Raw genomic sequence first — 19888 nt, forward strand, 5'->3', positions numbered from 1 at the left:
TTTTTTATTATGGTAAAATATACATAACATAAAATTTACCATTTTAACCATTTTTTTAAAAGATTTTATTTTTTCCTTTTTCTCCCCAAAGCCCCTTGGTACATAGTTGGATAGTCTTTGTTGTGGGTCCTTCTAGTTGTGGCATTTGGGATGCTGCCTCAGCGTGGTTTGATGGGCAGTGCCATGTCCATGCCCAGGATTCGAACCAACGAAACACTGGGCCACCTGCAGCGGAGTGCGCGAACTTAACCACTCGGCCACAGGGCCAGCCCCCATTTTAACCATTTTAAGCATACAGTTCAGTGGCATTAGGCACATTCACGTTGTTGTGCACCCATCCCCACCATCCATCTCTAGAACTGTTTCATTTTCTCTAGCTGAAACTCTGCCCTCATTAAACCCTCACTGCCCATTCCTCCCTCCACTGAGTCGCTTGCACCCACCTTTCTACCTTCTGTCTGTATGAATCTGACTCTTCTAGGTACGTCATATAAGCGGAATCACACAGTATTTGTCCCTTTTGTGACTGTTTTCTTTTACTTAGCATAACATCCTCAAGGTTCATCCATGTTGTACATGTGTCAGAATTTCCTTCCTTTTTAAGGCTGCATAATATTCCACTGTGTGGATGGACCACATTGTGTTTATCTATTCATTGTTGATGGACACTTGAGTTGCTTCCAGTTTTTGGCTATTGAGAATAGTGCTACTGTGAACACGGGTGTACAAATATCTGTTTGAGTTCCTGCTTTCGCTTCTTTTGCGTACATGCCCAGAAGTGGAATTACTGGATTATGTGGTAATTGTATGTTTAATTTTCTTTAATAGAATGCTTTTTTTCCTTTTTTTTTTTTTTTCTGGGGAAGGTTCGCCCTGAGCTAACATCTGTTGCCAATCTTCCTCTTTTTTTTTCTCCCGAAAGCCCAAGAGCGTAGCTGTATATTTTAGTTGTAAGTCCTTCCAGTTCTTCTATGTGAGTCACCACAGCATGGCTACTGACAGATGAGTGCTGTGGTTCTGAGCCCGGGAAACAAACCGGGCCACCCAAGTGGTAACAGTGCCGAAGTTTAACCACTACACCATCAGGGCTCACTCTGTGTAATTTTTCAAGAAAACTCCATACTGTTTTCCACAGTGGCTGCACCATTTTACCTTCCTGCTAGCAGTGCACAAGGTTCCACTTTCTCCATGTCCGCACCAGCACTTGTTCTTTTCTTTATTTAAAATAGCCATTCTAATGGGTGTGAAGTGAGGGAATTATTTTTAAAATCTAATATTATTTTAGAAATACGTAAGATATTTACATGGTTCCAAAGTCACACCTACAAAACAAGGTATATAAAGAGACATCTAGCTTCTATTCTTTTTTTAAATTTATTTTTATTTTTTTTTGAGGAAGATTAGCCCTAAGCTAACTACTGCCAATCCTCCTCTTTTTGCTGAGGAAGACTGGCCCTGAGGTAACATCTGTGCCCATCTTCCTCTACTTTATACGTGGGACACCTACCACAGCATGGCTTTTGCCAAGTGGTGCCATGTCCGCACTGGGGATCCGAACTGGTGAATCCCGGGCGGCCGAGAAGCAGAACGTACACACTTAACCACTGCACCACCAGGCCGGCCCTCATAGCTTCTATTCTTGTACCTTCCTACCTCCCATCGTGTTCTTCCCTTCCTCTTCAGGTAACCATTTATAATTTTTTCATGGTCTATCTTTCCATTATATATATATTTAAGTCTACTTTGTTGTTTTTCCACTTACCATTGTTTCCTGGAGATCTCTCCATACTCCTACACAGAGATCTTCTTAATTCGTTTTTACAGCTGCATAGTACTCCATCATGTGACCGTGTCATAGTTTATTCAACCAATTCCCTATTGATGGACATATGGGCTATTTCCAGTCTTTTGATATTTTAAATAGTGCTGCTATGAAAAGCCATGTACATTCACCTTTTCTTATTTTTGCAAGGGAATCACTGGGAGATATTCCTCTAAGTGGATAAATGCATATATAATTTTGCCAGATATTACCAATTTCCCCCCTCAGGGCTTAATTCACTTTGCATTCCCCCTAGTAAAGTATTTGAGTGTGTAAAATACCCACAAACCTTTTCATTTGACCTGGTGGACTCCTATACACTCTTCAAAACCCACCTCCAATATCCCCCTTTCCAGGAAGCCTCCCCTTCTCCTCTGGCTTTCTGCTCTTGGATTTCCCAGTTCCAGGCTCCTTTCTGTGGCTCAGCCCTGACTCTGAAAAGTTGGGAGTGTCTGTGTCCAGCTCTGTACTCTTCAGACTGGGAACTCCTTGAGTGTGGCTCCAAGGCTGAGTCTTCTTGGGGCATTTAGCACAAGGCTGGGCATAGAGAGGTGACACTAACAGAAGATTTCCTGTCTGAACAGAGGACAGCTTCTTAGCTCTGGGCCTCCCTGGCTGGGTTCTCCTGGGCCAGGGGAAAAGAACCAGGTGGAGCTGGCCAACTTCCTGGGCTCTGCTGTCTGCCCTCTTGGTCATCTGTGCCAAGGGTGGTGACCTCACTGTGGGCGTCTGTCACCTGCGTGGCTCCCAGGCAGAGGAGCGGAACCTGCTTGAGGTCAGGGGGACCCCACCTCCAATTTGGGCCTCCTCATCTCCTGGGTGGAGCAGCTCCCCTCTCTGTGCCTTGATTTCTCCATCTCCAAAATGGGACTAATAACGTGTCCTTCTCATGGCAGGAGCCGAGGAATTGGTGCTATGCAATCACACCCATCCACTTCCCACCACTTACTCATTTGCTATTTATTTATTATTGAGGTAAAATTCACATAACATAAAATTCACCATTTTAAAGTGAACAATTCAGTGGCATTGAGCACATTCACAATGTTGTGCAACCATCACCTCTATCTAGTTCCAGAACATTCCATCACCCCAGACGGAAACCCCATACTGATTAAGTCGTCAGTCCCCAACCCCCTCCCCAGCCCCTGGCAGCCACCACTCTTCTGTCTGCCCCTAAGAATTACCTCTTTTGGACATTTCATAGAAATGTGGCCTTTTGTGTCTGGCTTCCCTCCCTCAGCGTGAGGCTTTTGTGGTTTGTCCACGCTGTGGTGCGTGTCGGTGCTTCGCTTCTTGTTATGGCTGGGTACGACTCTGTTTGAGGTGGGTGCCACATTTTGTTTATCCATTCATTCCACGGACATCTGGGTTGTCTCCACTTTTGGCTGCTGTGAACACGAGTGTACATGTACTTGTCTGAGTATTGTTTTCAACTCTTTTGGGTCTATATCTAGGAGTGGAATTGCTGGGCCATGTGACAACTCTATGTTTAACTTTCTGAGGAATTTCCAAACCCAATCATTTATTTTTACACACTTTATATCTCTGATGCCTCCTACAGCCAGTGAGGAGAGAATTCCAAGTCCCCACTTTGCAGCCAAGGAAACGGAGGCTGGGAGGGGCGGCCCCACACCACCCTGAGATGAATGACCATCAGAACAGCTCCCATCTGCTTAGTGACTGCCGGGTACCAGATGCTTGCTAAGGAGGATCTTAGGATTCACCCCACTATAGACTGCCATCATTGGAATCTGACAGGTCTGGGTTCAACCTCCAACATGGGCAAGTTACTTCCATCCTCTGAGCCTCCATCTCTCTATCTATAAATGATCATGACTCAAGTCCCTACCTTATTGTGGAAAATGAGTATCGTCATGTAGGCAGAGGATAGAGCCCATATTAAGCCTTTGATTTACAGATGGATCAAACAAACAAAAAAGTGGTCAAATGAGGTTCAGAGAGGTGAAAGTACTTGTCAAAAGTCACACAGCAATTGGTGGCTGCATCCAGCCTGCAAGCATTTTTGAGAAGTTCCCTTAACCCCTGTGGAACTTAGTGAGGAGAGAGACCTAAAGCAGTCCTGCGGGGTGGGGGTAGGCAGTGGGTGGGGGACAGCTTGCTGCTGTGTTGTTTGCTCTTTGGGGAACTGACCTCTGACAGCACAGAAACTTGCCGAATCAGCCGGGGTGGCCTGTGGTCACGAACCACAACAACCGGTTCCCTGGTGGAGGTCACCTTTGCTCCAACCCACTCACTCCTCCTCTGTGCTCCCTGGTTGATAGTGGCACAGCGGGAGGCAGGGTGGCTTCCGGTGCTCCACATGGCGTGGGCCAGGCACTTCCTTGCTTCCTGGTGTTGCTCCTGCTGGCCCCTCTGCTCTGGGGCACCCTCGTCCCGTCCCTCTCATTTCTGCCTTGCATACACTAGAATCTTCACAATCTGGCTTCTACCCACGCCTCTGAACTCTTCTTGTGGGTTGCCCCCTCCAGCCCACTGGCCTCTTGCTCCTTGAGGATGCCATCCTCATTCAGCCCCGGGGCCCTTGCACTTGCTTGGAATGCTCCAACTCATATTTTCTTGTCATTCAGGGGTCACTCAGACATTGCTTCCTCCTAGACCACCTTATTTAAACTGGGTTCCCAGGATCTTCCTGTGACCTCGTCCTATTGCTAAGATCCCTATCTGACATGCTCTTATTCATTTCCTTATTTATTGCTGCTTCCTCCACCTGGATGGAAATTCTAAGAGGGCAGGGACTTGTCCTGCTCAGTGCTGCATGCCCAGGGCTGAGACCAGTGCCTGGCACACAGCGTTCCAGTGTTCAAGAAACATCTGTCCACTGAGTGACCCTTGGGCTTCTTACTATAAATATGAATTTTGTTTCCTCCTAAATTGGCTCATGAGGATGAAGGCCTTCTTCATGCTTGGCATCAATTCCAGGGAAGCTCCTCAGATGGGCTACAGGAGTTAAAATCCTGACTCTGTTTCCACCAGGCTGTGTGACATGGGCAAGTCACTGCCCCTCTCTGGGCCTCCAATTTATAAAACAAAGTCCTTAACCACTTTTTTCAAAATCTGGTGAAAGCTCTGGCTTCCAGTTTCTCCTGAAATGATTTTGCACAGGATTTTAATGGATTTAATCATCCCCAAAATCCAATTCAAATGGCACCAATACTCTGTGCCCAGCCTTGTGCTGGGAGATTCTGCGGCCCCAGAAGGCCCCAGCCCCAGGCCTGAGGTTCCCAACCTGGGGGCATTGCAGCCAGCCACTCTCAGCCCCAAGCTGTCACGACTGGGCTGGCTGGGAGAGCCTAGAAGGGGAGCTAGGATCCAGCCTGGGAGGGGGCATAGATGGGTTCCCGCAGGAGGGGCCGCTGCAGCTGGGTCTTGAGGGTGACTAGGAGTTGTTCTGGCAGGAAAGGCAGTCCAGCTGAGAGAACAGCTTCAGGGCATTGGAGGGAGGGAGGAGAAAAAATAACACGCGTTTACACAGCAGAACCCAAGGAGAGACCACTTTTCAGGTTGGAGCCTCAGGACTACCCTAAGAGGGAAGGACGCTCGCTGATCACCCTCAACTCACAGTTGAGAGAAACGAGGTACAGAGACGCTGCGAGGTGGACTCCAGGCCGCCGGGCCAGGCCTAAACAGCTGCCGGCTTCTCCCGGAGGGGCATGCTTATCGGCTGAGGGACAAGAGGGCTGTTTCCGAAGGACTGGGGGCGGGGCAGGGTGGGGGGGGGCGGAGATCACCTGGGGGACAGCAAGGTGGAGGTAATTGGTTAGGTGGGCGGACAGGCCAAGTCTAATTGCCTAGGCTCCAGGACTCTGATTGGCTGAGGACTAGGAGACTCGCTTAATTGGCTAAGGAGCAGGAACGTGGGGTCTAGTTGGCTGAGAAGTAGGAGAGGAGTCCTTTTGGCTGAAGGAAAAGCAGAGTCTGATCGGCTGAGGACTGGAGTTTGACTGTCTAGGGGATAGGAGAGCATTTAATTGGCTGAGGTGTAGGAGACTGGAGTCTGATTGGCTGAGGCTTGGAGTTTGATTGGCTGAGGTGTAGGAGACTGGAGTCTGATTGGCTGAGGCTTGGAGTTTGATTGGCTGAGGTGTAGGAGGGTGAAGTTTGATTGGCTGAGGATTGGAGTTTGATTGGCTGAGGTGTAGGAGGATGGAGTCTGATTGGCTGAGGATTGGAGTTTGGCTGAGGGATAGGAGAGCATTTAATTGGCTGTGTAGGAGGGCGCAGTCGGACTGGCTCAGCGGAGGTCCAAGTGAGGCATCAGCGACGTCAGTAGTGTCGTTTACTCCCTGCCTCCCAAATCCCACGTCGCTGGGCCCTGGTACAGGGAGGTGGGGAGTAATCCCCGCTCACTTTGGGGAAATGGAGGCAGCTGTGTGTGGAGGACGGGCGGGCGCTGGGTGGCTCCAGGCGCAGGCCGCAGAGGACAGCCTCCCAGCCTCACCCGGTGGGAAGTCGTCGCGTTGCCTCCTTCCCATCGCGCCTCCTCCACAGTGGCCGCACCGCGAGGATTTCTGGCCCAGGGCGGGCAGGAGTCACCCCCAGGGCGGAGGCGAGGTCTCCGCAGCGCCCCCCACCCCGCTCGCCCGCATTTCTTGGGGAACACGCCCTCCATCTCTCTAGTGTCCGGGGACCAGGGCCTCTCCTCCCTCCACCCGGCCCACGGCATCTCCTGCACCCACCTGGGTCCTGTCCTTCTCCTCCCTGGGAAGTTCCCCCTCTCATCCCTTCCTCTCTTCCCATTTGCTGTCTTTCTATCCCTTTTTTCCTTTCTTCTAGTCTCCATTGAAAACGCCAGCCTCCATGTGGCAGGCCAAAAACCTTGGAGTCACTCGCGGCTTTTCTCCTTTAATACCTACATCCAATCTGTCAGCAAATCCCGTCCGGTCCACCTTGAAAACATTCCAAATTCCACCACCTCTGTTAAGGTGAAAGTCCCTCCTGTGCCGCCGTGCGGGTCCAAGACCACCTCACCTCCCGTCTCCTCCCGCCGTGCTCGCTCCCCCAGTAGTCGGTCCATAATAACGCACCTAGAGGGGGTCTTACAAGCCAGGTCAGGCCCCACCCTCTTCTACTCAGAACCCTCTGTGATTCCCACCTTTCTCAGAGTAAAAACCTAAGGCCTCCCAGTGCTGGCCAGACCCTGCAAGATCTGTCCTGTCACCTCCCTGTCCTGCTCCCCTCCCACTATCGTCACTCACTCTGCTCCAGCCTCACTGGTCTCTTGGCTGTTCTTCAAGGCACAGTTGAGCCTCAGGGCCTTTGCACAGGCTGTACCCTCTGCCTGGAGAGCTCTTCCTCCAGATATCCTCCTCCCTCCTTTCTGGTCTCTGCTCGGATATCACCTCCTCAGAGAGGGCTTCCCCATCTCCTCACCTCACTGGATTTTCCTCCATAGCATGTTTCATGTAGAAGACCATTTTTTTTTCCTTTTTCTCCCCAAAGCCCCCCGGTACATAGTTGTATATTCTTCGTTGTGGGTCCTTCTAGTTGTGGCATGTGGGACGCTGCCTCAGCGTGGTTTGATGAGCAGTGCCATGTCCGCGCCCAGGATTCGAACCAACGAAACACTGGGTCGCCTGCAGCGGAGTGCGCGAACTTAACCACTCGGCCACGGGGCCAGTCCCTAGAAGACCATTTTTGATTATGTTTTTCTAGTTGTACTTTATGTAATCTCCAGAAAGCAGGAATGTGCTCTTTTTTGTTCCCTATAGAACAATGCCTGGGACTTTCTGGGAGCTTGATGTTTGCTGAATGAATATGTGCTGTCTGCCAGCTGGGACTGGGGAAAAGGCAGGGAATGAGAAAGACCCTGTCTACCCGCATGGAGCTCACAGCCCTGCCCAGGGAGGGAGCGTTGCTACACAAGTCATTCCAAGAGGGATTCTGCTGCAGAGGATGCACAGGGGCTGTGGCTGCATAGAGGGTGGGCTTGACCTGAGCCCAGAAGTTGAGGAAGCCCTCAGAAAAAACGGCCTTTGAGCTCAGGCCTGAAAGATAAGTAGGAGTTGGCTGAGCAGGTGAGACGGAAAAGAATTCTAAGTAGAGGGAACAGCATGTGTGAAGGCTTTGAGGTGGGAGAGATGGCATCCGTGGTTTGGCCAAAATGGTCATCAGTGGTTGGAGCGTGGACCGTGAGCAAGAGAGTGGCGGGTGATGAGTTTGCCCCACAGCCATGGACGATTCTCGACTTTGTCTCAAATCTCTGATATCTCCTGTCTCTCGTCTCTACCCTCCCGCCCCTATTTTGTGTCCTGGGCAGCTGACCTGTATGGACAACTCAACAAACTCTTTTGCCTTGTGGCTTCTGGGTGGGTCAAACCAATGGGGAGTCACAGCAGGCATTGGAGGGAGGGAGGAGAGTGAGGTCAGGGTATTACTGCCTCATCTCCTCTCCTGTGTGGCCCATGCAGGCTGCCTGTGTCCTTCAACTGAAGGTTCCCGGCTCCAACAAGTAGTCCTCTGCACTAGCCCCATTGGTCCACATTCCAGTAGCTGGGCCCCAGACCCAGGGTGGGACGGCCTCTGGCTCTCACCAGCCCCTGGAGTGCTGCACCATTCCTTTGAAATAGTACTTCCATTAAACTCTTTTCAAATTATCGCGTTTGAGTACTCCATCTGTTTCCTGTCTCTTTTTTCTAAAAATGAGGAGAAATCCACATAGTATAAAATTAACCATTTTGAACTGTACAATTCAGTGGCATTTAGTACATTCACAAATGTGCAACCATCACCTCAATCTAGTTCCAAAATTTCTCCATCACCCCGAAAGGAGATCCTGTATCCATTCCCCCTGGGTGTGGGCTTCACTCCTCACGGCCCCTCCCCAGCCCCTGGCAGCCACCCATCTGCTGTCCGTCTCTGTGGATGTGCCTGTTCTGGATGTTTCGTATAAACTGGATTGTACGTGTGTGACCTTTTGTGTCTGGCTCCTCTCACTCAGCGTGATGTTTCTGAGGCTCCTTCGTGTTGTAGCAGAAATCAGGACTTCATTCTTTTTACTCTGAGCAATGTTCCGTTAGATGGATGGACCACATTCTGTTTATCCATTCATCCATTTGTTGATAGACACTTGGGCCGTTTCCACTTTCTGGTGATTGAGAATAAACTGCCATGAACACGTGTGGACACGTATCTGTCTGAGTCACAGTTTTCAGTGCTTTTGGGTATATACTTAGGAGTGGAGTTGCTGGGTCGTATGGTACTTCTATGTTTAGCTTTTTGAGGAACTGCCACACCGTTTTCCATAGTGGCTACCCCATTTACATCCCCACCAACAGTGTATGAGGAGATGGCTCTTTTTAAAAAAATTTTAATCTCTGACCCTGAAAGTCTGCCATGCACTTTGGGAGCCCCAGGAGGAGTGCCTCTCCCCAACCCTGGCCTTGCTCCGCCTCTGTCCGCTCCCAGCCGTCTTTCTGATACCATCTCCCTAATCTGGCGGCTGCCTCTACTTCTTATCCGCAGTTCTTTGAGACCTTCGCTGCTGCCAGGCTGAGGACTCTGGTGACCTGGTAACCACACAGCCCTGTCCCTTCCTAGGGCCTGGGCTCCTTGACCTCTGGACACAGGTGCTGGACTGCTCTTCCTCAGCCTCCCAGATGCGGCTCATCTCCGCCTCCGGCTCCGTGTCTCTGCGTCCTCTCTAAATGCGGGTGTGATCAATGCTGCTGTCTGCCCACCTTCCTCCCCAGCTGATGTCCCTGACCCCCTCCCCGGGCATCCCTGTCTTCCCAGTACAGGTGACTCACAGATGCACTTCTCACATTGGGCCTGACTGCCTCCAGGGTGTGTCCCTGAGTGGCCACAGGCCTTTACACTCAAGGGAGCCCAGAGTGCCCCACCTCAGCACGGTCGGCATTTGGGGCCAGGTCATTCTCTGTGGCGGGGCCATCCTGTGCCTTGTGGGATGTTCAGCAGCATCCTCACCCACTAGATGCCAGTACCATGCCTACCACTCCACAGAGCGACAACCACTAGTATCTCCAGATGTTGCCAAGTGTACAGGGGACAAGCCGCCTGGCTGAGAACCGCCGGGACTGCCCAGATCAAACCACAGACTCGAAGGGCCGGCGTCCAGCCACGCTCTGTGCCGGCCCAGGGCAGAGCCCTCCCTTCCGTTCTATCTCTGTGGGGATGCAGGCTCACAGCGGTCTTGGTCTTGTGACTTCTCTGAGGTCATACAGCCAGGGGTCCCACTCTCAGTGCCTCTTCATTCCCGGCTCTTTGAGTCACTCCTTCTTGGTCCCATCTCTCTGAGGGCAGAGAAGCCAGGCGGAGGCCCTCTCCTGGTCTCCCCCTCTCCCGCTTCCATCCTCTGCTCCCTGGAGACTGACAGTCAGCCAGGTACCAATGCGGACGTCTTCCACATCTTTGAAAAAATCCACATCCCTAAAAAAATAAATAAGCTCCAATGTGCTTTGAAATCAACCGACCACTAGGGGGCTCCTCCTCTGCTCAAGCACCATCCCAGCTCCCCACTGCCCTCCAGATCAACCCTCAGTCACTCCAGTTGGACTCGCCTTCAAAGCTCTTCACGTCTGCCCCTGCTCGCCTCCAGCCCCCTCGCCTCCCACACCAAAGCCAGGGAAAGCCACCTGCCCAACCGCACACTCCGGTTTCTCTGTGTCGCAGCCCCACCCCCTCCCCGGCACCTGTTGAAATCTGACCTGTCCTTGAAGTCCAGGCTCAGGTGTCACGTCCCTCGCAGTCTCTTCCCTGGCCTCCCTCTGCCTCCTCCGAGGAGCAAGACTTCAATTATTTGTATCGCCTCTTCTTCACCTCGGAACACCGCCTCCTGCCACCCTCGCCGAAGGCCCCGCACGAGCGAGAGGACATTACTGAAATGAAGAGGGACGAAGAGATCGTCCAAGTTCACCCCCTGCTGGGGCACGCAGGCATCCTACGCTTGTTTTAAAACTCCCTCCCTCAAGTTTGGAATCCTCTGCTTCTTGTTTTCTGGAATTTGGGAAAGACTGGTGCCCTCATATTTCCAAAACTCAAATTCAGACATCTTCAGTCCCCTCCTCCATCGTTGTCTTAATGCACACGGATGGCTTCCGACTCTGAAATTTCAGCCGTTTCTGCCGCTGTTTTTACCCCATCTACATATTACCTTCCTATTACTTGACAGTTTTCTTCCAGTGATCTTCCTTTTAAACCTTATTTATTTAAAAGCAAAATTAATATTCCTATTACTAAACCCATGAGACTGTGGATTTGACATACAGGCTGAGTGTATTTTTTTCTTCTACATGTCGAAGCAAATCTCTCATTTAACATAAATAAATAAAACAGAAAATGAGTGGAACAGTGCCCCTCCCTGTGCCATCTAAGATTGCCAGGCTTAACTGATAAAGATGCTCATATCAGACCTTGGGAACCAGCCCGAGTATTTTCTGTGGGGTTCAGACTTGTGAAAATTCATTCACTCATTCAACATTTATTCTCTTTTTCCCCCCAGGTATAATTTATTGAGGTATGATTTGCAAATAAAAATAGCATCTATTCAAGGCATACGACATGATTCACCATTTACTCTTGTTACTCAGGTTTCAGCAGGGGACCTGACCCCCAGCCTCAAGTCATAGCACCCCCTCCACCCCATTGTGAAGCCCTGTGTTTCCACTCTTGCAGGGTGGAATTTCTGTTTCTGTCTCCCTGCCTCGAGCCTCAGCCCCATGAGGACAGGGATTTGCTCTTGTTTTCATTCCCTGCCATAGTCCCAGCGTCTGGAATCATGGTTGGAGCACAGCAGGTGCGTCACCACTGCACAGATTTATTCTGAGCTGAGCACTGCCCAGCCCTGCACCGGCTGATCCTGGGGTCCCTCCCTCAAGGAGACCCCAGGCCCAGGGCGAGACAGAAGCAGGTGAAAGCAAGACTACCTGACTGAAGACTGCACGTGGACTGGGCTGGGAGGCCATCACTTTCTACGAACCAGGGCATGCAGCGGAGTGTGGAGTCAGCAACAGGATTTGCTGGGGAGCAAGAAGGCTGGAAGCATGGCATGCGAGGTTAATTGCAGCAGTCAGCACTTACCTAGCACGTGCTGTGCGTCAAACACAAAGGGCTCCCTGCACCTTGAAGCAGCGTCTCTCAGCCTTGGCATTGCTGACATCTGGGGCTGGATCCTTCTCTGTTGTGAAAATGTAGGGTGCTTAACAGCATCCTTGGCCTCTACCCACTAGATTCTGGGAGCACCCCAGCCCCCAGGGGGGATGGCCAAACATGTCTCCAGACATTGCCAGACGTCCCCTGGGGCAGAAGCGACTTGGGGGAGAAGCACCGGCTGCCCTAAAGCAACAACCTCAACCTTCTGAGCATGTGATGCAGCCCTTTGACTCCTCTGCCTCCAGAGACCACGCTCTAACCACTGTGCTACATGGCTTTGCATTTAGCCTTTGTCCCAGGCTCTGTCCTCTGGGATTTTAGCCCTGCTCTGGGCCTGCTCCACCTCTTGGTCCCTCCACCAAGCTCACCAGCCCTGAGATTAGACCTCTAGCCTGGTTGGCCCCCAGAGCCGGGACTGCCTCACCTGCCAGGCACTGAGTCTGTAACTGCATCCAGAATTTATTTATTTATTTTTACTTTTTGAGGAAGACTGGCCCTGAGCTAACATCTGTGACCAACTTCCTGTACTTTATGTGGGATGCTACCACAGCGTGGCTTGATAAGCAGTGCTAGGTCCACGCCCAGGATCTGGACCGGCGAACCCTGGGCCACTGAAGCAGAGTGTGCGAACTTAACCGCTACGCCACCAAGCCGGCCCCCAGAGTTTATTTTTGATAAATCAAAGGCTTTGGAATGGCCATCCTGGGGAAAATCTGAACTTACTTTCTTTCCTCAGCTTCTTTCTGGTTTACTGTAGCTTTCACTTCGGAGCTCATGGAGAGGAAGCATGGTCTTCTCGCAGCTTCAGGTTTCTCAGTGTCTGACCTGTCCCTGCCTGAACCCAGACAGTCACGTCTCTCCTCCAGCCTGCAGCCCGTGCCTCGGTTTCCCCAGATGGGCCTGCAATAATGCCTGGAACCTTTGTTCTTTCTAGTCTCTGGTGCTTCCCCCTCCTTTGACAGGTGTTTCTGGATATCTGGTATGCACAAGGCCATCTGCTCCACCCTGGGGAGATGGTAGGGGGCTGGAGGTCAGCTGTGAGCTCTCCCATCTGTCTGCCCACTTGCCCAGGTCAACTGCCCACCCAGCCAGAGAATGGTATCTCTGTGACGTCCAGGGGCAGAGCTGACCCCATCTGACACATCTGGCACAAATGGGCTGGCCAAAGACAATATCCCAGCAAGAGGGTCAGGGTGGCTGGCAGTGCGGAGGCAGGAGGGAAGAGCAGAAACAGAGGCTGGCGCTGCTTGTTGAGGCTGGAGGTCTTCCTGGAGGGAGAGGCTGCTGCTGGCTGCAGAGCCTCAGGGTCCAGAGGGAGCGGAAGGGCTGGCTCCCAAGAGCTGGTGGAGTCTGAGGATTCCTGGGGTCCCAGAGGAGGCTCCTGGGAGGCCCGTGGGGCTCCAGGGGTGCTGGCTTAGGGATCTCTGTCTCAGCTTGGGGGCAGGTGGGGGCCATGAGGGGTGCTGGTGTGGGAGGAGTGTCTTAGAAAGTGGCCCAGAGGGGGATCTGGGCCCGAATTGGAGCCAGGCAAGGGCAGGGGGACAGGGAGCCTGAGCTGTCTTTCTCTGTGTCTTGCTCTCCATCTCTCCAGATGTCATTGTCTCCAACTCAGCCTCTGTGTCTTTCCCCTTCCGTCTGTCTCCATGCCTCCGCTTCTCAGTCTCACGTTCGCTCCATCTCTGGGGGCCGCGCCCTGGTCCCCGCCCAGAGGTTGGCGAGGCCGGGGGCGGGCCTCGTGGCGCGGCCGGCCGGGCGGGGTTAAAGGGCCGGGTCTCCAGACGGCGCGGTCAGAGCCGAGGTTGCGGCGCGGGGCGGATCCGGATCGAAGGCCCAAGGCTGAGACCCGCCGGGTGAGTGCGCGCCGGCGGCTGCAACCTGAGCGCGGCCGCAGCCCCACGCGGGAGCCCGAGGCGCGCCGGCCCAGGTGCGGGCGGCGCGGGGGCGAGGGTCCGGGGGTTCCCAAGACCCAGGACGGGCCCGCGTGTCCTGGACGCTCGGGTTGGGGGGATGTGGCTGTGTCACCGACGGTCGCTGCTGCAGTCAGCGCGGTTTTTTTATGTGCGCACCTCGAAGTCCTGGGTATATCCTTCTCTCTGGGTGTCGGTGGTGGGGAGGGGCTTCAAAAAGACTCCCCTCCCCATCAGGACATCTCAGACGGACCCAAGCCCCGTGACGCCGCCTTAAGGCTGATTAGGGTCCTTGGGACTTCACCACTCCTCATTGTCTTAAAGCGGAGGCTGTGCGTCCCACCGGTGGACTATACGCTTCTGGTCCTGCTGCCTGCACGATGCTCCTACTCATTGCGGCAGGCACAGAGCCTCCAGGTGCCCCTCTCTGAAAAGGGCATGCCCTGCTGGGCCCCTGGAGTGGAGGGTCAGGTCCTGCAGTTTGTCCCAGCCGATGTTTGTTGGATACTGGATGCTCCCTGGTGTCCCAGGGGTCTGGCCCAGGCCCCTTGGACCAGGGGGTGGCTGTCCAGCCTGGGCCATGCAAAGTGACTGAGGCCCACCAGCTGGGGAGGCTCAGCGTGGAGGTGGGAGGGACACAGTGGGGAAGCTGGGATTTGAACAAACCAGCCTCATCTGACTTTAAAATCCTGGGGACTTGCTGATGGCCCCGGCCTCTCGGTACAGCCCAGCTTGGGTTTCTGAGTGGTAACATTAGCTCTGGGCTGGTGTCCGGCCGTGACCTGAGCTGATGTCTGCAGAGGGGCTTGGATGACTTGGGAGACATTCAGAGAATGGGAGCCCATTTCTGCCCCCCGGCAAGCCTTGGGCCAGATTCTTCCAATCCCAGATGGCCAGGTAACAATCATGAATATGATGGTGACATCAACAAAATGAGAGGTACCTTTGACCAAGGGCTAACTGTGTGCCAAGCACCGAGCTGAACACATGAAAACACTGCATTGTCATCCAGATCTGTGACATGGGTAATATGGTTCCTGTCTCACCAATGGAGAAATTGAGGCTCACTGAGGTGCAGACATTCACCTGAGGTCGCACAGCTAAGAGGCAGAGCTTTACAGAAGCCTTTCCAAGGCTTGTGTCCAAGCGTGGCCATATTAGGTTGGAATGCTAGGCAGAGACAATTGCAGCCCTGGAATCGTCTAGATTGCTGGTGGTTTTTAAACTTCTTTTTCTGCCAGGATCTCCTTTGGGCCAAGAAGGTTGTGGGCAAAAGCCCACATACAATATGCTCAAGCTGCAGTGAGAGACCCCCCGGCCCCCATTACCGCCACAGTTTGCCCATGTAGCCCTGCTCTCAGAACTGCCCCTGAGCGCTTTCTCAGAACCACAGAAGTTTGGGGTGAGCCCTCGCTCAACTGGCCTGGCACTTTAGGAGAATGAGAGTATTGGGTGGGGCAGCCCGGTGGCATAGAGGGAGAAAGGGGTGCCATGAGCCAGGATGGGGGCGGCTGTCTTGTCTACAGAGGGAGCAGGGAGCAGGGTTGGGATGTGGGTGACGGGGCCAGTGTCAGGTGCGTGGCTGTCAGGCCACTGGTGGCCTCCGTGCCTGTAGTTCAAGGAGAGGCAGATATGTGGTTTCCGGCAGGCTGGATCCCTGTCTTGCCTTCCTTCTCAGGAGCCCGCACACCTTGCATGACTGGCAGCCGGGCTAACCTGACAAACCAGCGCTCCATGGGTGTGGGCCACCAAGCCAGTGGCTGGCACCGCCCTCTCCAGATAGGGGGGGCAGGGCCGCCTCCGCAGGGCAGGGCTGCTGGGGGCTGTGCCTGGCATCTGGGATGAGCGTGGGGACTGGTGCAGAGGAGTGGGTGTGCCAACCTCCCACAGCATCCTGAGAGTGTCAGCTTTGAATTTCTCTCGCTCTAAAAAAGTCGTAATGATAGAAATAGGAATAAAGGCTAAAATTTAGTGTGTTACCTGCCAAGCCTCATCTCCCTGAAGTCTCGCAAACAGCCTTAAGAGGTGAGTCCTGCTATTGTTAACCCATTTTGCAGATTGGCAAATGGAAGCTGGAGGTGGGGCCTGGACTCACTTGGGGAGCCACAGAGCTGTGATTTGAATCCAGGCTTGTCTGAGTCAAAAACACATGTTTTAAAGGATGGTGCAATCCCCAAATAACTCTTCATTAAAAACATTTTTTTTAAATTGAAGTGTCATACACATATAGGAAAGTACACATTCCAGAACTGGACAGTTCAGGAGTTTTCACGAATTGAACCCACACATGTCACCAGATCAAGAAAGGGAACAACTGCCTGCACCCCAGAACACGCCCCCCCCATTGAAGCATCTTAATTCATTTTTTTATTAATGTCCACTAATTAATTTTTTTTCTTTGAGGAAGACTGGCCCAGAGCTAACATCTGTGCCCATCCTCCTCTGCTTTATATGTGGGACGCCTGCCACAGCATGGCTTCACAAGCAGTGCGTAGGTCTGCACCTGGGATCTGAACCAGTGAACCCCGGGCAGCCGAAGCGGAACGTGCCAACTTAACCACTGCGCCACTGGGCCAGCCCCCCAAGTAATTAATTTTTAATAGACTTTATTTTTTGGAGCAGTTTTAGGTTTACAGAAAAATTGTGCAGAAAGTACAGAGTTCCAATACACCCCCTCAATTCCCCACCGTTTTCCCTGTTATTAATATCTTGCATTATTATTAGTGTGGTTCATTTGTTACAATATAGACACGTTATTATTAACTGAAGTCCATAGTTTACCTTGGGGTTCACTCTTTGCATTGTACAGTCGACTAATTAATTTTTAGAGTTAATTACAACATTTTTGAATGGGCAGCGTATGCTCATGGGATACAAAATCAGAAGGTCCCCAAGGATGGGGAGGGAGAGTTACATCTCCTTTCCACTCTTGCCCCCAGTTCTTCTAGGCCCCTCCCAGAGGCAGCCTCCAGGATAAATTTCTCATGAGGTCTCAAAGCATTTTTTTTCCAATTTTTTAATTGAGGCGAAATAACTATTTTTCTTTTCCTGAGGAAGATTCACCTTGAGCTAACATCCATTGCTAATCCTCTTTTTTTTGCTTGAGGAAGACCAGCCCTGAGCTGCCATCTGTGCCAGTCCTCCTCTATTTTGTATGTGGGACGCCTCCACAGCATGGCTGATGAGTGGAGTAGGTCCATGCCCAGGATCCGAACCCGCAAACCCAGACCGCCAAAGTGGAGGATGCAGAACTTTAACCACTCAGCCACAGGGCCGGGCCCATAAAATAACTATTTTAAAGTGAACAATTCAGTGGCATCTAGTATGTTTACAATGTTTTGTAACCACCACCGCTGTCTAGTTCCAGAACATTCCCATCACCCCAAAAGGAAACCCTATACCCACGAGCCGTCACTCCCCCTCCCCCCCCCATCCCCCTCCCCCAGCCCTGGCACCCACTAATCTGCTGTCTGTCTCTGGATTTGCCCGTTCTGGACTTTTCATATAAATGGGGTTGTGCACTGCGTGGCCTTCTGTGTCTTCCTTCTTTCACTCAGTATATTTTCAAGGTTCATCCATATTGTATCAGAACTTCCTTCCTTTTCTTGGCTGAATAGTATTCCATTGTATGGATATACCACTTTGTATTTACCCACTCATTAGTGGATGGACATTTGGGTTGTTTCCATCTTTTGGCAATTGTGAACAGTGCTGCTATGAATGTGTGTACACAAGCATCTGTTTGGTTCCCTGGTTTCCACTCTTTGAGGTCTACATGTAGGAGGGGAATTGCCGCTCACGTGGTCGTTCTCTATTTACCTTTTTGAGGAACTGCCAGACTGCTTCCCATGGATCTGCACCACCTCACGGCTTTTTGTAGCACCTTCTTTGGGGGGGGTTGGACAGAAGTGCTCTTGTTGGGGCAGGAGAAGCCCAGCTGCAGAAGCAGAGGATGCCTCGTGCACGTTTCCAGAGCTCCCCCAGCAGCCCCGAAGGGCCTCTTGCTATTATTCCTGTTTTGTAGATGAGGCCCGTGGCTCCTGGGGTGAGGCCCAGGTGGGGGCCCAGAGCACGTGCTCTTTCTGCTGGAGCAGAGCCAGGCGTCCGTCATGGGGAAGGCGGCAGCGTGCGGTGGCAGAGTGGGGCAGCGAGGTGAGCCCAGTGCTTCAGAACTCCCCTCCCCGCCCTCACCCCCGCCCCCCGTGTACCCACCCGCTTGGGGCAGGGACCCCTTTTCTGGGGCTCGCTCCGGTTCCTTCCCATTTCAGTCCTTCGGGAAGACATTTCCTTTGCGGGATATCAGCTGGGCTTTCCCTGGGTGGGGTGGGGCTCTCACTGCGACTCCGCTGGGAAGTCCCCCAGCCCCTCCGAGGGCTGCTGGAAAGATGAAAGGAATGATTGTGAAAGCCACTGCATACAGCAGGTGCTCAACAATTCTCCTGAGAGCCAGGGAAGGGAGGTGGCTGATTGTGGTGAAAGCAGACTGTCGAGGCAGAGCTGGGACTGGAGGATGAGGGGGAGCCGGCACGGGCAGAGCTGGGGGAAAGGCATGCTGAACAGAGAGAACAGCATGTGCAAAGGCTCTGAGGTGGGAATGAACTTGGCCTGTGGCCGGAGTTGAGTGAGTGAGGAGGAGAGAGTGGGGGACAGGATTGGAGGGGTCAGCAGGGACCAGGCCACACAGGCCATTGTGGTCCATGGAAAGGAATCTGAATTGTGTTCAGAGTGTAATGGGAGCCACAGGAGGATTTTGAGCAGGGGAAGGTCATGATCTGATTTAATTTTTGGAAGACTCCTCTGGCAGCAGAATGGAGGCATTCTGGAGAAGGCCTTGCTGGGGGCAGAGGATGGGGCTGGGGAGACCAACAGGAGGAGGCTCCCACTGTGGTGACCTGACATGGGTTGGATGATAGGGATGGAGAGAAATGGATGAATGTGAAAGATGTTTAGGATAGATGGCCGTCAGGACCTGGCAACAGACTGGACCTGAGAGAAAGAGGGAGGAAGCATGTGAGGTGCATCTGAGGTCTGGGGTCTGCCCCTGGGGGATATCCAGGATGTGGCTGGACCTGTTGGGTCCAGACATGGGAGGCTGCTGAGCAAGGGTCCTGGAAGCCGTGGGATGGGGTGAGATCCCCAGGAAGTGAATCCAGAGGGAGAGGAGGGGAGTACCCAGGACTGAGCTCTAAGGAACCCCAACAGTTACAAACTGGGTGAAGAAAGAGGGGTCCGAAACAGACCGAGAAGGGGATCCTCGAGGCTGAAGTGGAGGATAGGCAGTGCTCACCTCCTGAAAGGCTTTGGATGCCAGGCTGAGGGCAGTGGGGAGCCCTGGAAGGTGTTAGAGCAGGGGAGTGACAGACCTTCAGAAAGGTGACTGTGGTGGCTGGATGGGAGCCAGGATTAGAGGTGACCCATGTGGCCCCCACTGGCTGAATATGTTACTTTCCCCCTGGGAGTCTTGGGCCTGCCACGATGTGACTCCTCGCAGGCCACAGGCAGGAAGGGTCACACCAGGGTGGAGCCAGAGATCATCTTTTACTGCCACCCCCAGATTCAGATGGGGAAACTGAGGCCCAGGCCACACAGCCTCAGTGGAGGAGTAAGGATTCGAAGCCAGTGCTTATGGACTGTTTGTGTGTGTGAGTGTGTGTGGGGTTCTTCACTTCATTTAGGCCTCCTGGGCCACTCCATCTAGAAGAACTGCTCTCCATCCTCTCTCTCTGGATATTAGTGTCCTGTGGCTGCCGGAGCAAATTACCATGAACTGGGCGGCTTGAAACAGCTCAAACTTGTTCTCTCCCAGTTCTGGAGGCCAGAAGTCTGAACCCAGGTGTTGATGGGGCTGCGCTCCCTCCGTGGCTCTAGGAGAGGACCCTCCCTGCCTCTTCCAGCTTCTGGGGGCTCCAGGCATCCCTGGCTTGTGGCTACATTCCTCCAATCTCTGCCTCCGTCTTCACGTGGCCTTCTTCCCTCTGTGTGTCAAATCTCCCTCGACCTCTCTCTTATAAGGACTCTTGTGACTCCA

General features: G+C 52.7%; 1 protein-coding gene across 1 annotated transcript in view; it reads left to right on the plus strand.

Moving 5' to 3' along the window:
- Positions 1 to 19888, plus strand: part of LOC124245051 (ultra-long-chain fatty acid omega-hydroxylase) — a 49528-nt gene that overhangs the window by 6619 nt on the left and 23021 nt on the right. The window contains exon 2 of the mRNA XM_046672166.1: positions 17885 to 18012. Within this exon, the coding sequence (XP_046528122.1) occupies positions 17885 to 18012 (128 nt within the window). The remainder of the gene's footprint in view (positions 1 to 17884; positions 18013 to 19888) is intronic.

The sequence above is a fragment of the Equus quagga genome, chromosome 9, assembly GCF_021613505.1.
Source record: "Equus quagga isolate Etosha38 chromosome 9, UCLA_HA_Equagga_1.0, whole genome shotgun sequence".
NCBI classification, from domain to species: domain Eukaryota; kingdom Metazoa; phylum Chordata; class Mammalia; order Perissodactyla; family Equidae; genus Equus; species Equus quagga.